The 19,197-nt window shown below is 45.1% G+C and overlaps 1 protein-coding gene across 1 annotated transcript; it reads right to left on the bottom strand.

Moving 5' to 3' along the window:
- Positions 1–9,609: 9,609 nt before the first annotated feature.
- LOC121644049 (tripartite motif-containing protein 16-like) lies at positions 9,610–11,282 on the bottom strand (the record flags this gene model as incomplete). Its single annotated transcript, XM_041991746.1, has 1 exon — positions 9,610–11,282. A coding segment is annotated over exon 1 (1,599 nt), but the record flags the coding sequence as incomplete, so codon positions are not given.
- Between the last annotated feature and the right edge of the window lie 7,915 nt (positions 11,283–19,197).

Raw genomic sequence — 19,197 nt, 5'->3', positions numbered from 1 at the left:
CTCCAGCGCCACCAGCGTCGAAGCGCCTGCTCCGAGGTCCTGCCCGGCTCCGCAGCGTCCGACGCCAGCTCCGAGGTCCTGCCCTGCGCCGCAGCGTCCCACACCGGCTCCGAGGTCCTGCCCTGCTCCGCAGCGTCCGACGCCTGCTCCGCAGCGCCCCACGCCGGCTCCGAGGTCCTGCCCTGCGCCGCAGCGTCCCACGACGGTGTCCAGGTCTTCTTCCCCTGTGTCGGTACCATGGTTGTCAACTGCTCGAGTTCCTGTTCCCGAGGGGGTCTCAGGTCGAGACGCTCCTCACGCTGTTCGAGTTCCTGTTCCCGAGGGGGTCTCCGGTCGAGACGCTCCTCACCCTGCTCGAGTTCCTGTTCCCGAGGGGGTCTCAGGTCGAGACGCTCCTCACCCTGCTCGAGTTCCTGTTCCCGAGGGGGTCTCAGGTCGAGACGCTCCTCACCCTGCTCGAGTTCCTGTTCCCGAGGGGGTCTCAGGTCGAGACGCTCCTCACCCTGCTCGAGTTCCTGTTCCCGAGGGGGTCTCCGGTCGAGACGCTCCTTACCTGCTACCGGTACCCGACCCAGAGATCCAGTCTGCCCGTCCGCCGCCAGAGATCCAGTCTGCCCGTCCGCCGCCAGAGATCCAGTCTGCCCGTCCGCCGCCAGAGATCCAGTCTGCCTGTCCTCCAGAGCGCTGGTCCAAGCCTGCTCAGCCTCCGGTGATCGGCTCTGCCTGTCCTCCAGAGCGCCGGTCCAAGCCTGCCCGTCCGCCTGGAAACCTGTCTGCACGGCCTCCGGGTCGTCCGCCGGAGGTTATGCCACGGTTCGTCCGGCCTCCCGGCCGGCCTCCTGACCAAAGCCTGCTGTCTGCTCAGCCTCCGGGCTGTCCGCCGGAGGTTCTGCCCCGGTCCGTCCGGCCTCCTGGCCGGCCGCCTGAACTGTTCCTGCTGTCTGCACAGCCTCCGGGTCGTCCGCCAGAGGTTCTGCCCCGGTCCGTCCGGCCCCCCGGCCGGCCGCCTGAACTGATCCTGCTGTCTGTTCAGCCTCCAGGTGGCCCCCCTGAACTTTGTTGAGGGGCCTGTCTTGTTTTGGTCTGTTCCCTCCTCCGGACCCCCTCCGCCCGCCCTGGCTGGACTGCTTGGGGGTTTTTCTTTTTTTCTGGGCTTGGTTGGGCCGTCTGGTATCCGGCCCTTGAGGGGGGGCTTCTGTCATGGTTTCTGGGTGTTGGTGTGTGTTATGTTCATGTTCTTGGTTTTCTGGTTATATTTAGTTTTTCCTTGATGTTCTGTGGTTTTCTGTTCCTGCCTCGTTAGTTCACCTGGTCTGATTAGTCATCCACTTCACCTGTGTCTTGTTATTCCCTCTGTGTATAAGTACTCCTGGTTTTCTGTTATTCCTTGTCAGATCCTTACATGTGGTTCATTCCCCTGTCGTGCGTGGTTCCCTGTCCTGTGTTCTGTAAAATAAACCTTGTCACCAGCATAGTTCTGCCTCCTGCCTTGACTGCCTGCATTTGGGTCCTCACCACCTCCGCCGCCCGCCATTCATGACAGTATGTGGAGTTCTGGTCTAGTGTCTGGTGTTTTTTGTGTACTTTGCGTGTGATGGTATGGTGTATTTGTTTTGAGTCAGTTCTTTGACAGTCCTATTTGGGAGGGATTAAGTCATTGTCGCAAACAAGATTTATTTGCTATAGCAGCACACTATGACTTGCAAGTACCTAAACAGATGATTAAAGGAGATTTGAAACTCTAGTTTCCAAGAAGTGGATCAAGGCTTGCTCACTATATCTGGTTCACCCTGCTTTTCAGGTTCTCCTGATCAACCTGATGAGCAGTTGAAACCTGCTGTGTTGGAGGGGGATGGGGAAGGACCTGTTGCCAGTCAACAGCAAAAGATTTGGAAAACAAACATCACTCCTTCTTTTGTTAGTCCCTCCTTCTCACATGGTTCGAGGGAGGAGGCTTCGATTAAAGTACATCTAGCATGATTGCAATTAAAAGCCCAGAATAAAGCACAAGCCTGTCAGCCAGAGTTTGAGCTTTGTAGGTTGGAGTTTGAGTTGCAGACTGAAAAAATGGTGCCTCTATTCCGTGAGTCACAAGTTGATAGGCAAGGCAAGGCGGTTTATTTGTATAGCACATTTCATGTACAGGACAATTCAAAGTGCTTTACATAAAACAAAGGCATTACAGATATTTAGAAAAAGTAAAAGGCATCAACACACAATCACAATAAATTAATAAATTACATTAAAATGATTAAAAGCAAGATAAGTTAAACAAAAGTTAACATGCAGATTTTATGCGTAGGCGCATGAGAAAAGAAATGTCTTTAACCTGGATTTAAAAATGTCTACATTTGGTGAAAGTTTAATCTCCGCTGGCAGTTTGTTCCACTTGTTTGCAGCATAACAGCTAAATTCTGCTTCCCCATGTTTAGTCTGGACTCTGTTCTGGACTCTGCTCTGGACTAGTTGACCAGAGTCTTTGGATCTAAGAGCTCTGCTAGGTTTATATTCTCTGAACATATCAGAGATGTATTCTGGGCCTAAACCATTCTGAGATTTGTAAACAATCAGAAGGGTTTTAAAATCTATTCTGTGACTGACTGGAAGCCAGTGTAAAGATTTCAAAACTGGTGTGATGTGTTCAGATCTCTTAGTCCTGGTTAAAACTCTAGCGGCAGCGTTTTGGATGAGCTGCAGATGTTTAATGCTCTTTTTAGGAAGTCCTGTTAAAAGACCATTACAGTAATCCAGCCTACTGGAGATGAATGCATGGAAGAGTTTCTCTTGGTCTTCCTGGGAGACTAAACTTTTAATTCTGTTGATGTTTCTGAGCTGGTAAAAATCTTCTTAGTAAAGCTTTGATGTGGCTGCTGAAAGTCAGATCTGAGTCTATCAACACTCCAAGGTTATGAACTTGGTCGGTGATTTTAAGAGCCCGAGTCTCCAGGTGTTTGCCAATGCTGACCCTCTTCTCTTTGCTACCAAACAGAATAATCTCAGTTTTGTCTTCGTTTAATTGTAGAAAATTCCCCTTCATCCAGGTGTTTATTTGCTCCAGACACTGACACAACAAGTCTATTGGACTGCAGTCATCTGGTGACAGAGACACGTAAAATTGTGTATCATCAGCATAACTTTGATAATTAATGCAATAGTTCTGTAATATTTGACCCAAAGGGAGCATATAAAGTTGAACAGAAGAGGTCCAAGAACTGACCACTGGGGGACTCCACAAGTCACGGTCACTCGCTCATGTGGCCATGACTTGTGGGGTCTGATACATAATAATGTGTTTAAGTGTGTTGCTGCTTCCCTGCATTTGCCGAAGGAGGTCTGGCCTCTGCTTCTTCAGTGTAAATTAGTAGGAAAGGCCCAAGAAATCTTTTCCACTCTTTGTTTGGAAGACAGTTTGAGGTATGATGTTGTAAAAGTGACTAACCTTGCTGCTTAAGAACTTTTTCCAGAAGCATATAAATGTTTTTGTAGCCATAAAAGAATGGCAAATCAAAATGTTTGTAGAGTTTGGCAGAAAAAAGACAACTCTATTTGATAATTTGACATTACATCTTATTTTAAGGCCTTTAGGTTGAAAACAGCTCAGCGGTCGCTGTATCACTCTGGACTGCCATAAACTGATACTGCCTGTCTACTGCTGAGGCAGGCTGGAGGCTGGGGATATGATAAACATCTTTTTCTGCTTCAACCAGGGTCTATAGATTTGCCTGGTCTGACTCCCTTCTACAGGTCTGTCCTGCAGGCATGGCGAGGTTTCATCTTTCGTTGGAAGGAGTCTTTGATGGTGGGGATGTGAGTCCTGGAGGAACCTCTGGTTGGTAATACCCTGATCACTTCTCAGGCTCTGGACTCTGAAAGCCTAAGATCCAGACTAAGGGACGGGGGCTGTGTGAAGCCCGGTGATCTGCTACGGATTTCTATTACCCATTTGTCCGGGCTGCTCAACATCGGGCCCAGCAGACTGTTGGCCAGGCTGGTGGAGGAGGTATATGCTTCGCTACCATGACCCCTCAAAGTGTTTGCTGAGGACAGGGCTGTTCTGGACCAGTGAGCAGCTGGTGTGGACTACCTTTTCCCATCCCTGACTGTCTCTCCTGCCATGGGTCAGTGGCGGGATGATGAGGACATCTTGTTGTCTTTCCAAACCCCGGTGTCAAGGGACTTTGCAACTTTGGGATGGGCGGTGCTGTATCTTTTCAAATCGCTGCTCCTTGGTGGGGGTAATGGTGTTGAGGTGGACAGAGGTTTTTGGCAGGGGTATGTCCCCAGGGGGCTGTTGGCGGTACTTGTACAAGCCCCCCATCGATAAACGGATGGGAGACCTCCAGTGGAGGATTATACATGGGGTCATAGCTACAAACAGGTATCTGGAGCACCTCAATCCTGACACAGGGGAGGGTCCTTTCTTTTTGCAGCCTGAGATGGTCCATCATGTGTTTACTCAGTGTGGTTGACTGGCTGGGCTCTTTAGGCTCTTGGGGACTTGGTTTCAGGGACTAGGAGTACAGTTTTCTTTTTGTTTGTTTATTTATGGTCCACACTTTTCTGCGAGGAACAAAGATGTACACACACTTGTTAATTTCCCTTCATGTCAGGCAAAGCTAGCTGTCTGGAAAACCAGGTAGAACCGTGTGAGGGGTGTGGGGACGGTGGGCGTGGTGATGATGTTGACAGGAATGCTGGCAGCTCGACTCAGGCTGGAGTTTGAGTTTTACAGACTTACTGAAAGGACTGATGCATTTGTAGGAATCTGGGGGGTGCAGGATGTGCTGTGTTTGGTCAGAGAGGGCTGCTTGATTTTACATTTCTGAGGGTTGTTGGTTCTGGTTCTGTAGTTTTGCAGTACTGTTAGGTGTGAAGGGTTTAATTTTATTTTATCAATGATTTGTATTTTGACTTATGAGTTTTGTTTTTTGTTGTTGTTTTTTTCTTTTTTATTTTGCTCTGTTGGTGTTGTTGTGGTCCTTTTATTAAAAGTGTTTTTGAAAACTCAAACTCTTTCTTTCTTTCTTTCTTTCTTTCTTTCTTTCTTTCTTTCTTTCTTTCTTTCTCTTTTTATTTTAGTTATTTATTTTATAACAGAAAAACAGTTTAACGATGGACTTACCGGCAGCCAATCACATTTTAATAGCTACCTGCTCATACCAACAGTAGACGTGACGTCGTCCTTGGCCGCAGCTGTTTTGCTGCTGGTGTTATGCCGAAAACAACATGTCTACTGACATTTGCATGCCCATCTGTAATCTGTATTCATTCTTGAGACATTTCATATTTTGAATCGATGTAGTTTTAATTGTTGATGGTTTTATGGCAATACATTATTTTAGAGCCTTTAGTAATATTTAAAGCTACCCCACTGAGTAACACATTCTTTATTCACTTCTTTAGCTCATTTAGAAAGTGTAAATTTTTTCGGTTCACAGTGTTTTGGCAGCATTTCAGTCAATTACATATAATTAGCCCATTACTCGTTAAAAACACACTAAACTCTTCCACTCAAATGATGCAGATTTTTATTATTATTATTATTATTATTATTATCATTATCACATGTTTTGGTTGGTCAAATGGATTAACAAGAGAAAACAATAAAGGTGGACGTGCTAGTTATAAGTTTTGTATGGTTCATGTGCCTCCCCATGGCTAGCATTTCAGTCAATCACATTTTTAGTTAATCAAAGTGCTGGACAGAGATAAAAGGAGAAATAGAATAAAAACAAAGTACACTCATAAATGATAAATATCACAAGTCTCTCAACTGACAACACTATCATGTGTCAAAGGCTGATATAAAAATAGGTTTACAGAGTTGACCTTTGTTGACCTGTGGAACTGGAAGTCATAAATCTGAGTCCTAGGCTTTTACCAGTCAGACCCCCACTTTTCTAGGAGGAAAAAATGTCCTGTTTGTAAGGAGAATGTTTAATTCAGTAAAGATTAAACAAGAGTTCCAATCTTTATTTTGAAGATGCTGGAATCCCCGACAGAGGTGGATGCATTATTCGGTAGTGTAGATTTGAAGGTTGCCAAGAACTGTTTGTCTGATACCATATACTTTATAAGTAGATATTAAGTCAAACACTACAATTCACTCAGTAACAACACATACACACATTCCTCAAAGAAAGAAAAAACAAAAATAAGTTAATAATACATGCTGCTGTAACTGCAATTTAAGGGTGCATCATGGCTTCGTAGGTGTGGCTAAAGTTAGCTGCATAAAATTGTTAGTGCATAGAGTTAATTCACCAAATGCCAAGATGGATGCATAATTATATGAGGTGATTTTGTTGTATAAGCGTCTTGGAAAATATGAAGTGGTTATTTGCAGTCACATCCAAATATGTTGGAATTGTTTTCTTTGGTATTGATCTGTTATCATGGCTCACTGATAAATGGATAATATGGCTCTTTGGGATCACAGTCTCAAACATGCAAGACAAATATAAAAAAAAGAAAATGCATGTTTTTAGCTTTTAGGATACAAACTGAAGGCCTGATCTATATTTCAACCAAGCAGCAACCTCCGGCGGTAAAATGTGAAGCCTATGTGGAAGTGCAAAAAATTGCAGTTCACCCCTCATCCACTAGGGGCTGGCTCCAAAACAGAGCAAATCTACATAGACTCCCATTTTAAAAAGGCCAACTTCACAGCAGAAATAAACAAGTTTAAAGCCTGGTACAAAAAACATTTTAGGATTAATAGGTCAAGTTTTCCTTCATGACAACTGTGAAGGGGGTGAATTTTTTCTAACTCATTCGTTTGGATGTTATTTAATTTTGAAATTTGGCAAAATTAGGGGCGTGTCCTTTTGATTGACAGGTATCCAATATCCAGGCAAGAAGGGAGAGTGCAGCACAACCACGGCTAACAGCGTGCCTTAGCTTTAGCCCGTCTACCTCTGTCAGTTGGTTAGCTACCGTTAGCTCCGGTTTAGCTCGGTTGGCTTTTAGCTACAGGCAGCTCAGAGTTTGACAGTTGTCAATCATCCACCCCCACCTTCACAATCCCCCTCTCAGCTCCACCTCTTTGCCTATTTTTGGATTTTCCGGGAATGTGACACTGCGAAGATGCCCACAGTGGGAACCGCCCAAAAGCGGCTTAATTAATAAATAAATAGCTTAGAAAAAGATGAATCCCTAACACATAGAGAAAATGCTGATAAATTAAGGCAAATTAAAGGGCTTCTCTTTTAACTGTCAGCAGATGTAATTTTATGGAAATTAAGTAAAAGAAAGAAAACCTTAGATACTAATACAACAAACACATGATGTAGATAAAATTATATTTTGATTGTTATCTCTGCAATACCACAGGAAAGTGCACTATAATAATTAATACAGAGAGGTACCAGGGGAAAGTAAAACCTATTTCATAATGATCTGATCGCCATTGATATTTTATACTGAGTCTCATGCTAAATAAAATTAAAAAAAAAATTGTAAAAGAATAAAAGAGAAAAAGTTGCTCGAGCAAATGTGGCTGATGATGGACACATTATTAATTGAAATTCAAATTGGTTTTCAGTCCATATCATCTTCAAATCATTGATGAGAAATCTCCAAAAGAATCAATTCTTTACAAACGATGCCACATTGAACTTTTAGGATCCTCATAAATGCAGGAAAACCTACCTGCTCTGATTTAGGCTTTACTGTGTAGAACAAGTGACGTGACTTTGACAAAGTTTTCTGGCTCTGACCTGATGACACAGATGACTTATGTTTACTTTAACTTGTCCTTCCAGCAGGTTCTTCTCCAGGACACTGTTCTAATTGTTTCACACAGAGTTGGTTGCTGCGTTTCATAATGCTGCTAACTCTGATGCTAACCGTAATACACCTTTATTTTCCTGATAAGCAGGTCTGATGACGTGGCTCTGTCTACAGAATACATTAATACTAAATCTTTATTTTTCCAAAATAACTGTGTGTGCATTTCCAAATCAAACATGAAATTGACAGTAATAATATTTTGGGATAAACTCTTACAGATGGAGGATATTATCACCATGTATACAGGTGCTTATCTGGTCATTCAGGTCACCATGACAACACGAGGTAGAAAACAGCTTTCCTTTGTTTTTGATCTTCAGATCCTCCTGCAACCACGTGTGGGTCAGATGGAATGCCCTCGTACAAGTCTTTATTTTTCTTTTCTGTGATAAACTTTGTTAAACTTCACTCATCCGGATTCTTGGTAACTCATTTTTCTACCACACTGGTCAGCATGGAGGCTGCAGGTATTCTGCTACCACCATGTGGCCTCCATGGTTTGATATCAGTGCTGCAAAAAGACTTCGGTCCCTCTTGTAGTTTGAGGAATTTAACACGATTAACTCAATTCAAAGCTTTGGAGACTTTAAAGCAACACAATGACATTTCATTTAGTCCTTACTTGTTATTTTATTAAATACATGTACAAAGCTGTAATGTCATTATTTTCAGAGCAGTAAATACAGAGTGTGTTCCTGAAGCTTCTCAGAGATGTGGTAGCAGTATGATGGAGCATGTGCTGACCAGGACAAGTGGTCTGGAAGTTTCTCTGCTGCATATTTGACCTTGAATGGTTTTGACTTCTGGCATCATAAAGACAGCTTCATGTATAGTGGTGTGTCGTGTTGATATCCTCACAGCCAACAAAGAATGGTGTCACCTTTATTCATGTACTGATTTTAATAGGACTCTCACTGAGTGACCATCCTGACAGAAATATGACATCATGGGTCGGTGAAAGAGGAAATCATTTAACACATAAAAAACATCTAAAGGAGAAAAGCAGCAACAGGTAAATCTGCAAAGTGGGAAGAGAAACTAATCTGACCCACCACACTGCATACAGAATGATCCATGCTGATGTTGTGACTGTTGCCATCTGTTTTTACATGAACACACAGGATCAAAAAAGAGTCAAAAATACACAATTTCCTCCCCAACAAGGCAGATTAAAGATGAAAAACAAGACAATCAACTGCCTCTGCAACATCAACATGACTTGTTGATGTGAAATGATCACTTCCACCTACAAAGCTGGAACACAACACACTGTCAGGAGGATTTAAAGCTGCATCTAAACCAAAATACCTGCTGAACAGGGTTCACTCCTCATGTTAAAACATGTTAGTTTGTGGTGTCCCTGCTGTTTGTCTTGTATTGTTTTTATCACTGTGTGCTGGAGCTGAAGAAAATGTTTCTGTGTTAAAGAACAAATGTCAGAACGACAGAAGTCACTAAATAAGAACTGATCATTTTCAGCAGGTGGATCAAATCTGTGTGAGTGAGAGACGAAGGAAAGAAAAATCTGAGTTGTAGAAATTCAAAGAAAACTTGACTCATTTCTCTGTAATGAAACTGTTTTATTGAAGAAAGTCAAAATGACAGAGACTGACATCATCATTAGAAACCTTGTTTGTTTGTTGGTTTAGAAAAACAACAACATCTGATCTCTAGAACAACTAAAAGTAATTTCAAGTAGAAAATGATTTTTACATTTCCAAAGTGTTGAGAGTAAAATAATGTGTGATGAAGGAAGGTCTGCTGGTTTCTCTGTTTGGCTCCATGAAGTGGAAGAGAAACAACAACATACAAATACATCAGCTGAGTGAATGTGGTCTGGACTCTGTGGAGGAGAGTCCTGGTTTCAGAGACGCTGTAGAAGGACAGAATACCTGCTCTGTGATCCAGGTACACTCCTACTCTGGAGGACCGAGGACCTGAGATGGAGGTTCTGATGTTGTTGTACTGAAAATAATAACCGTTTTGGTTACAATCTAATGACCAAGATTTGTCATTTAATCCAAATCCACTTTCATATCCTGCTCTGCTGATATTCTTGTATGCGACTGCTACAGAAACGTTTCCTCTGATTTCCACCTCCCAGTAACAACGTCCAGTCAGACTCTCTCTACTCAGAACCTGATAGTATGTAATAAATCTGTCTGGATGACTAGAATGAGACTGATGTTGATTCATTCTTGTCACCTTTTTGTTTCCCTCTGACAGTAACAGCTGTGTGTTTGCTGTGTTTGGATCCAGTGTAATTTCACGTGAATATTTTAAGAATCCAGCTCTCCTCTTTGGTTCTGGTTGTGACAGTAAAACATCCACATCAGTGACTGTCAGTGAGATGTTTGTCCATCTGTCTGTCAGAATGTCCTGTAGTTTGTCTCTGAGCTCTGACACAGCTGCTGTCACATCCTCAAAGTATCTCAGAGGACGGATATTGATGCTGGATGAGTGTGTAGACTCACTGAGTGCTGACAGTGAGGGGTAGTTGTGTAGAAACTGGATGTGATCCTCTGTGTGTGAGCGCTGCTTCAGCTCAGCGTCTTTCCTCTTCAGCTCAGTGATCTCCTGCTCCAGCTTCTCCTGAAGCTCTTTGACTCCACTCACTTCAGTTTCCTGCTGGGATCTGATCTGCTGCTTCACATCAGAGCTTCTTTTCTGGATGAGACGGATCAGCTCAGTGAAGATCTTCTCACTGTCCTCCACTGTTTTATCAGCAGAGTGATTGATGGCCTCCATCTCCTGTTGAAGCAGCTTCACATCTTTCTCTCTGTCCTGGATTCTCTGCTGGATTTCTTGTCGACTCACCTCCAGCTCTCTCTGCCTCTCAGTCCTTTCTGCTGCAGCTGAGACTGTGTCGTGGCCTTTATGTTCATCCATAACACAGACCAGACAGATACACTTCTGATCAGTACGGCAGAACATCTTCATCACCTCATCATGACGAGAGCAGATGTTCTCCTGGAGGTTCTTGGAGGGCTCCACCAGCTTGTGTTTCTTGAATGGAGCCACGTCAGAATGAGGCTGAAGGTGTTTCTCACAGTAAGAGGCCAGACAGACTAAACAGGACTTGATGGCTTTCAGTTTTCTCCCAGAGCAGAAATCACAGGCCACATCTTCAGGTCCAGCATAGCAGTGATCAGCAGGAGCAGCTTGGAGTCCAGTCTTCTTCAGCTGCTCCACTAAAGCTGTTAACATGATGTTTTTCTCCAGGACAGGTCTCTGTGTGAAAGTTTTCCTGCATTGAGGACAGCTGTAGATTCCCTTCTGATCCTCTCCATCCCAGTGGGTTTTAATACAGTTCATGCAGTAGCTGTGTCCACAGGGAATAGTCACTGGATCCTTCAGTAGATCCAGACAGATGGAACAATAGAAGGTTTCTCGGTCCAGCTGATCTTTCTGCTCCATTTCACTTCTCAGTAGCAGCGACCCAACTTTCAATGTTTCTGCAGTGAATGTCACCTGACAGCTTTTACACTATTAAGACTTTGAACTTGAACAATATAGATGTGAGTAGGAGGAAGAAGACGGAGGGTGTGTCAGATATCTTACCACTGGAAGGACCTTTAACCCTAAAGAAGTTACAGTAAGTCATAAAAATGGGCAAAGTACAAATTACTGTAAAGATTCCTCGTGATTACGTTGACCTTTTGACTTTCAGTAATTTATTTAGAAGAAAACTGACTGCAGACAAATTCCAACGTTGGAGATGACGACAATCTCACTTGGATTTGAAGTTAAATGTGAATTTAAAGTGGAATATTCAGGACTTCACCAGAAGAAACTGCACCCTGAAACTCCCAGATAAAAAGATGAAAATGTCCTGGAAATGTGAGGACAAGTGGAAAAAGAATTAAGAAATGAAGAAACAGAGAAATAGATTTCCACTACATCTAGTTTTTAATCACATACTCTAAATCAGGGGTGCCCAAGTCCGGTCCTCGAGATCTACCATCCTGTAACTTTTTTTTTTTTTTTTTTTTTTAACCTGTCTTGTCCAGCATCGTTGCAAACAGAATGATTGTCTGGCTGCTGTCTGGTGCTGGGCAATTTTACTCTATCAAGCAGGGATTTATACTACATGTATAAAGTCCCTCTTGATGAAAAACTTTATTAAATCAGACTCTTAATGCTGGACTCGACCGGAGGGGACAGAGAGAGAGTGAGAGAAAAGAAAGTAGAGAGAAGAGGGAGGGGAGAGAGAGGGACAGAAAGGGTGTGGGGAGTGCGGGTGGGGACTTGAAACATCATACAGAAGACCATGTAATCCATACTACTTACAACATATATAGCTAAGATCATCCTAGCCAGTAGGTCATTACACAACTAGTTGATAATAGTAACAATAATAATAATAAGAGTAAGAGTAATAATAATAATAAGAACAGAAATAATTAAAAAAAAAGAAACAAAATATGATAATAGATATAAGTGAAACTGCTGTATTCAAGAACACGCGCAGAGAAACCTGTGTGGATGTGTTGGAGAACTCGGCCACACGGCGACGCAAAGACTGTGTGGAGACGTTCAGGAAGGAGTGACCATGCAGAGTGATCATGCAGATGCCACCTCACTTGAACAGAGGCCAGAGTCAGGCCAGCGGTCCCGAGACCCAGGCCACCAGCCCCCCCGCAGGCAACAGATCCCGACCGGTCCACAGAGACGACCACTCGCCCGCCCAGGAAGGCAGCAGCAGGAGACCCCAGCAGGAGCCGCCCCGCGGACACAGGGCACCGGCCCCAGCGGGCCGAGGCCAGCAGTCCCCGATCCCCCCGGGCACCGGCCCCCCGGGACAGACGGGGCAGAGGGCCCGGGCCCAGGAGCGCAGGGACACCCCCCTCCCCCACAGGCCGAGGGCCAGCACGCCACCCGGGGGGACCCGGCCCGCCCAGACGGCCACCACCAGAGGCCAGCCCCACACCCCAGCGCCCAGCCGCACACCCCGAGAACCAGTCCTACCCCCCCCCAGACCAACACACACACACACAAACACACACACTCTCCTTCCACTCCTCCATTCATCCTCCCACGCATACACCATTCAACCCTCACATACTCTGTCCTCCCACACACACACACCATCCTTCCACCATCCATCCTTCCACACACACACCATCCTTCCTCCCACACACTCACCATCCTTCCACCATACACCATTCATCCACCTTCACACCTCCCATACACACACACCTTCCTTCCACTACCCATCCTCCCACACATACATCATTCTCCTACACATACACCGTCCTCCCTCTCCTACACCAAACATCCACCTTCACGTACCCCATCCTCCCACACACACACACCACCCCTCCATCACCCACTCTCCCAAACATACACCACTCCCCCACACACACACCATCCTCCCTCCCATACACCATCCATCCTCCCGCACACACACCATCCTTCCACCATCCATCCTCCCACACACTCCCCATCCCTGCACCATACCTTCTCCCACACATACCCCATCCTCCCACACATACATCATCCCTCCACCATTCATCCTCCCACACCCACACCACCCCACCCTCCCACACACCATCCCTCCACCACCCATCTCCCCACACCCACACCACTCTCCCAGCCCCCCCCCCCCCCCCCCCCCACACACACACACACACAAACACCATCCCCCCCACCACTATCCTCCCGCCACCCCACGCCGCGGGGGGACAGCCCCAGCCAGGAGGCGAGGAGACACGAGCCAGGCCCCCAACCCCCCACCCCGCCCCCGCCCCCCCACTCCCCACCCCCAAAACAGCACCTTCCCCCAGGGCCAGCAGCCAAAACCCCCCGGGACAGCCCGCCTACGCCCCGGGCCAACGCGACAGGCCACCCGGCCCGCCCCGCCCCCGGGCCATCCATGGAGACAGGGGCGCTTGAAGACCCCATCCCCCCCTCCCCCCCAGCCTCCCCCCTGGAAGACGACCCGCCAGTGGCTTAGGGCGCCCCCGTCCCCCGCCGGCCCCGAAGGGCGTCACAGGCCCGGAGCAGGCACCCCAACCCAGGCACGCCACGAACCCCCCCAGGGGCCAGCCACCAGCCCAAGGGGCCACTTTCCTCTTTCTGAGTGGGAAGGGGGCGAGGCAAAGGAAGGGAACCCCAGGCCCCCGCCCCCAACACCCGGCCAGGGCGCCCCCCCAGAGGACACGTCCTAACCCCCTGCAAACGCACACATTTTTTTTTTTTTTTTTTTTTCCCCCCTAGCCACTCACACACCCTCTCACACACCTCTATACACCAACACCTCAATACGTGCACATACCTCCACACACACACTTCACGCACATACCTATGAACGCACACACCGGTGCCCACATACACACACACTCTCATACCCCTCCATACACATACACCACTACACACGCACTCACATACATACCTGCATATACACACAAGCACCTCCATACATACTCACGCCTCCACCCACTCCTTCACTCCTCCACACACACCTCGACCTCCACGTGCACACACTCATATATACACACCTTCACACACACCCACACACACATCCCACATAGACCTCCACACACACACCCGTACACCACTCACACACACATACACACACACACCTAGACCTTCATACACACCCACAGACACATACAGCACACACATCCCTCTACACCCACCCACACACCAGCATACCTACAGACACTCACACACACACACACACCCACCTATATACAAACACACCCCCACCCAGGTTCCGGGGCTGCGACCAAGCACCAGGGCACGGACCAACCCCCGGCACGGCACATCCGGACGGGCCCAGCCCCCCCCAGCAGCGGCAGAGCCCCCACCCCCAGGAGAGGGGGGAGACCCGACACCCCAGAGCCCGGGGCCCCCACCCGGCCCACCCCGGGCCCGACCGGCCACCCGGCCAGGGGCCGACGGACACCGACCCAGGCACCCCGGCAGCCACCCCCCCACCGCCACGAGGCAGTCCCACCCCGGGGCCCACCCAATGCCGCCCGCCCAGATCGGAACCCCCAGCCGACCCAGCAGCGGAGCAGCCGAGATCCCCACCCAGGAGACAACCGGAGACCCGAAGCCACCAGGGACCCCCCACCCATATCCACCCCCATCCCAGCGAAGCCGCAATCCTCCACCTACATTAGGTGATGTAGCCAGTCACAGGGGACCAGAGGGAATGAAAGTCATCTGATTGGTTCCTGGAGGAGGCAGACATTGTCTCAATGCTGATGTGATCTAACAGGAGATTTCTAAACTGCTGGATAGACAAATTATTCTTATCTTTCCAGTTCACAAGGATAGTTTTCTTTGCGATGCATAAGACTGCGAGGACCAAGTTTATGGAGTGTATTCCTATGTTAGTGTCACCCAGGTCGCCCAGTAGGCAAAGTGTGGGGTTTGCAGAAAAACTGGTTTTAAACCATTTTGAGAGATCTTCACACACCTTAATCCAGAACCTTTGGACAGGTGTGCAGGACCACAGCGCATGGATGTAGCTATCAGAAGTGTTCTCAGAGCAGTGTGGGCAGATATCTGATGGTGAAAGGCCCATCCTGAACATCCTGTGTCCTGTATAATGAGTTCTATGGAGAATTTTGAATTGTATTAGTTGTATATTTGAATTCTGAGTCATTTTAAACGTGTTTAAACATATTTGTGACCATCTTTTCTGATCAAAGTTATTAGATAAATCATCTTCCCATTTTGAAGTTGGGAGAGATATCCTGTCTTCTAGCTTTGCAAGTAATCTATATATTTTTGATAATAATTTTGGAGTATTAAGATTCAAGAATTCTGCTATTCTGACAGGAATCTGCAAGTCTAACTGTACAGGGGTATACTTCTTACATATAATTGATTTTAGTTGGTGGTACTCTAAGAATTTATTGCTGTTGATTCCATACTGTGAGACAATTGTGTTGAAAGATACAAAGTTTCCATTTTCTATTATCTGTCCTAACTGTTGTATTCCTTTAGTCTTCCATTGAGTGAAGTTTATCATCTTTTTGTTCTGCAGGATGTCAGGGTTGTTCCAGATGGGTGTAAGTCTACATGGAAAGAGGGAAGATCTGGTTATCTTACAGAATTCCCACCAAGCCATTAAGGAAAAACGGATGTTAAGGCTTTTAAAGCACTTATATGGTTTAATGGTTGAGCTGATGAATGGCAGGTCAGAGATGACTAAGTCCTCACACAAAGCCTGCTCCCCATCTAGCCACGGCTCATCCAGATAACTGGGTTTGAGCCACTTGGAGATGTACTGCAGCCTGTTAGCTATAAAGTAGTGATTAAAGTTTGGTAGATCCAGTCCTCCTCTATCTTTAGTCTGCTGTAAGGTTTTAAGACTGATACATGACGGCTTGTTTTTCCAAAGAAACTTGGATATGAAAGAGTCCAGAGATTTAAACCAACTGGTGGAGGGTTTAGTGGGTATCATTGAAAATAAATAATTAACTTTAGGTAGAATCATCATCTTAATGGTGGCAACTCTCCCCATTAGTGAGATGGGTAAGCGCCTCCACCGTAAGAGATCATCTTCTATTGTTTTTAGTAGCTGAACATAGTTTAATTTTGTTAAATCTGATAATCTGGGGGAAATATTTATACCTAAATATCTAATGTTTCCTGTCTGTATTTTGATATTAGGGATGTTTTGTAGGTCACAGTTGATGGACATGGCTGTAGTCTTAGACCAGTTAATAGAATAATCAGATATTGATGAGAACTTATTAATAACTGTGATTGTCTCAGAGAGTGATGTTTGTGAGTTCTGAAGGAAAAGTAATACATCATCTGCATAAAGACTTATTTTATGTTCTATGTTTTTGCCCTGGATTCCTTTAATTTCTATATTTTGTCTAATAGCAGCTGCTAACGGCTCTATGAAAATGGCAAAAAGTGAGGGGGAGAGTGGACAGCCCTGTCTGGTGCCTCTCTGTAAGCGGAAGCTTGGAGAAGTTTGATCGTTGGTTTTCACACATGCATTTGGGTTATTATATAATATTTTAATCCACTCTATGAAAGCAGGTCCAAACCCAAATTTGTCTAGTGTTGCAAATAGAAACTTCCAGTTTACCCTGTCGAAGGCTTTTTCTGCATCTAGAGAAATGATTGTGGATTCTAGATTATGTAAAGTAGAGTAATCTATGAGGTTAATTAGTCTACGCGTGTTAGTAGATGAATGTCGACCTTTTATAAAACCTGTCTGGTCCGGATGTATTATAAGAGGGGTTATTTTTTCTATCCTTCTGGCAAGAGCTTTACTAATTATTTTCAGGTCTACATTTATTAAAGATATGGGACGGTAACTAGATGGAAGTGTGGGGTCTTTGCCTGGTTTTAGCAATAGTGTTATATTACCTAAGTTCATATTTTGCGGGGTTTTTTGTTTTTCCTGTATTTCTAACAACATATTATAAAATGTAGGAGCTAGCGTTGTCCAGAATTCCTTGTAAAATTCTGCTGAGTAACCATCTGGACCCGGGGCTTTATTGTTGGGCATATGTTGGAGAGCTTCGTGGAGTTCATCTACAGTAATAGGTGCATCTAAATTTATTTTATTTTCATTTTTTAGTTTTGGTAGATTAATGTTGTTTAAAAATTGTTCAATATGTTCATCTGTTGGATTAATCTGTGATTCATATAATGTTTTATAGAAGCTTCTAAACGTGTCATTTATCTTGTCTGGGTCATGGCTGATGTTTCCGTCTTGATCTTTAACAGAGGAGATTGTTGTTTTCTCCTTGTTTGTTTTTAGTTGATTTGCTAAAAACTTTCCAGATTTGTTACTATGTTCAAAGTTCTCCAAGCGAAGTCTTTGCACTAAAAACTGTGTTTTTTTATCTATAATTTCTTTAAGCTGCAATTTAGTTTTCCTTATATTATTCATTGTGTGCTCTTCGGGGGAAATGCGGTAAGCCTCCTCCAATGATTTAATCCTGAGTTCTAATTCTAAAACTCTTGCTGTTTCCTTCTTCTTCTTATGTGAGGAGAAGGAAATTATTTTCCCTCGCATTACTGCTTTTCCTGCTTCCCAAAGGAGACACGCTGAAGTTTCAGGCATGTCATTTTTTTCTATATAAATTGACCATTCTTTTTTAAAATAATCAATAAACTCAGGATCTTTCAATAAAGAGGTGTTAAATCTCCAGCTTTGACCAATCGGTTTATTATTTTTGTTTCTCAGAGTGAATGAAACTGGTGCGTGATCGCTGATGCTGATTGGATGTATCTGAGTCTCTGAAATGTCGCCCATTAGTGAGTTACTATTTAAAATATAATCTATTCTAGAGAAGGAGTGGTGAACTGAAGAGAAGAAGGTGTATTCTCTTAGTTTAGGATGGTGAGAGCGCCAAGCATCGCAAAGACCAAAATCCTTCATGTACTGTTTGATAGTTTCTGACGACTGCCAGACTCGATGACTGGCTGATGTGCTGCAGCGATCTTGTTCAGTCAAGACTACATTAAAATCACCAGCTAGCACTATTCTGTTATCTGAATAATTCTGGAGTGTAGTAAACAGGGAGTGGAAAAAGGAGGGATCATCTGCATTGGGGCCGTACACATTGGTAATACATAATTTGATATTACAAATAGATAATAAAGTTATCAGAAATCTGCCTTCCGGATCCACTACTGTGCTATCTATGTCAAAATTTAGTCTCTTATTAATAAGAGTAGCTACTCCTCTCTGCCTAGAATTATAACAGGCTGAGTAAACATGAGGAAACTGAGCTGTTTTAAGAAGATCTATGGTTGAGTTTGTTAAATGAGTCTCTTGTAGTAAGACAATGTCAGCCTGCAGCTCCTGTAATTTATTAAAGATCTTCAACCTCTTCTCCCTGGAACCGGCTCCATGTACATTCCAACAGACGATTTTTAACATGGTTATTGTGAACGGTTTAATGCTTCATGCGTGTTACTGACGCGTGTGTCTTTGTGCGCCCCTCTTGCGTGTTCGCGCGTGTTTGCATGCAGCCTGATTGCGCGCGTTTGTCCGTATGTTAAATGTCCGTATATGTAGTCTACCTTAATGCGTGTTCTCTCATACATAAAACGCGAGTGTTTATATGTATCATGTATGGTGCGGCTGTGCGTCCTGACGGTGTTCGACCGGCTGTGTGCGCTGCTGATATTACGAGCTGGATTACAATTAACAGTGAAGACGTGAAATAGAAAGATAGTGAAAAGTGAGAAGAGTGGTGAAACAGAAAAAAATACATCGATCTAGGTGTAGAGGCTGTGGTGAGACGAGCAGTGTGTTCTACTGTCAGTGATCTATAATGGCGAGTTAAGAGTGATCATTTGGAGAGATTGACTTACAGCACCTGGGATCAGAAGAGCCACGGAGTGATGTCCGGGTCGCGGTACAGTTGTCCATTAATAAACAGTTTGTCCACCGCGATGACAGCGCGAGCGCCA

The sequence above is a fragment of the Melanotaenia boesemani genome, chromosome 8 (assembly GCF_017639745.1).
Source record: "Melanotaenia boesemani isolate fMelBoe1 chromosome 8, fMelBoe1.pri, whole genome shotgun sequence".
Taxonomy (NCBI): Eukaryota; Metazoa; Chordata; class Actinopteri; order Atheriniformes; family Melanotaeniidae; genus Melanotaenia; species Melanotaenia boesemani.
The sequence above is the reverse complement of the archived record's forward strand: the minus strand, read 5'-3'. Positions and strand labels throughout refer to the sequence as shown.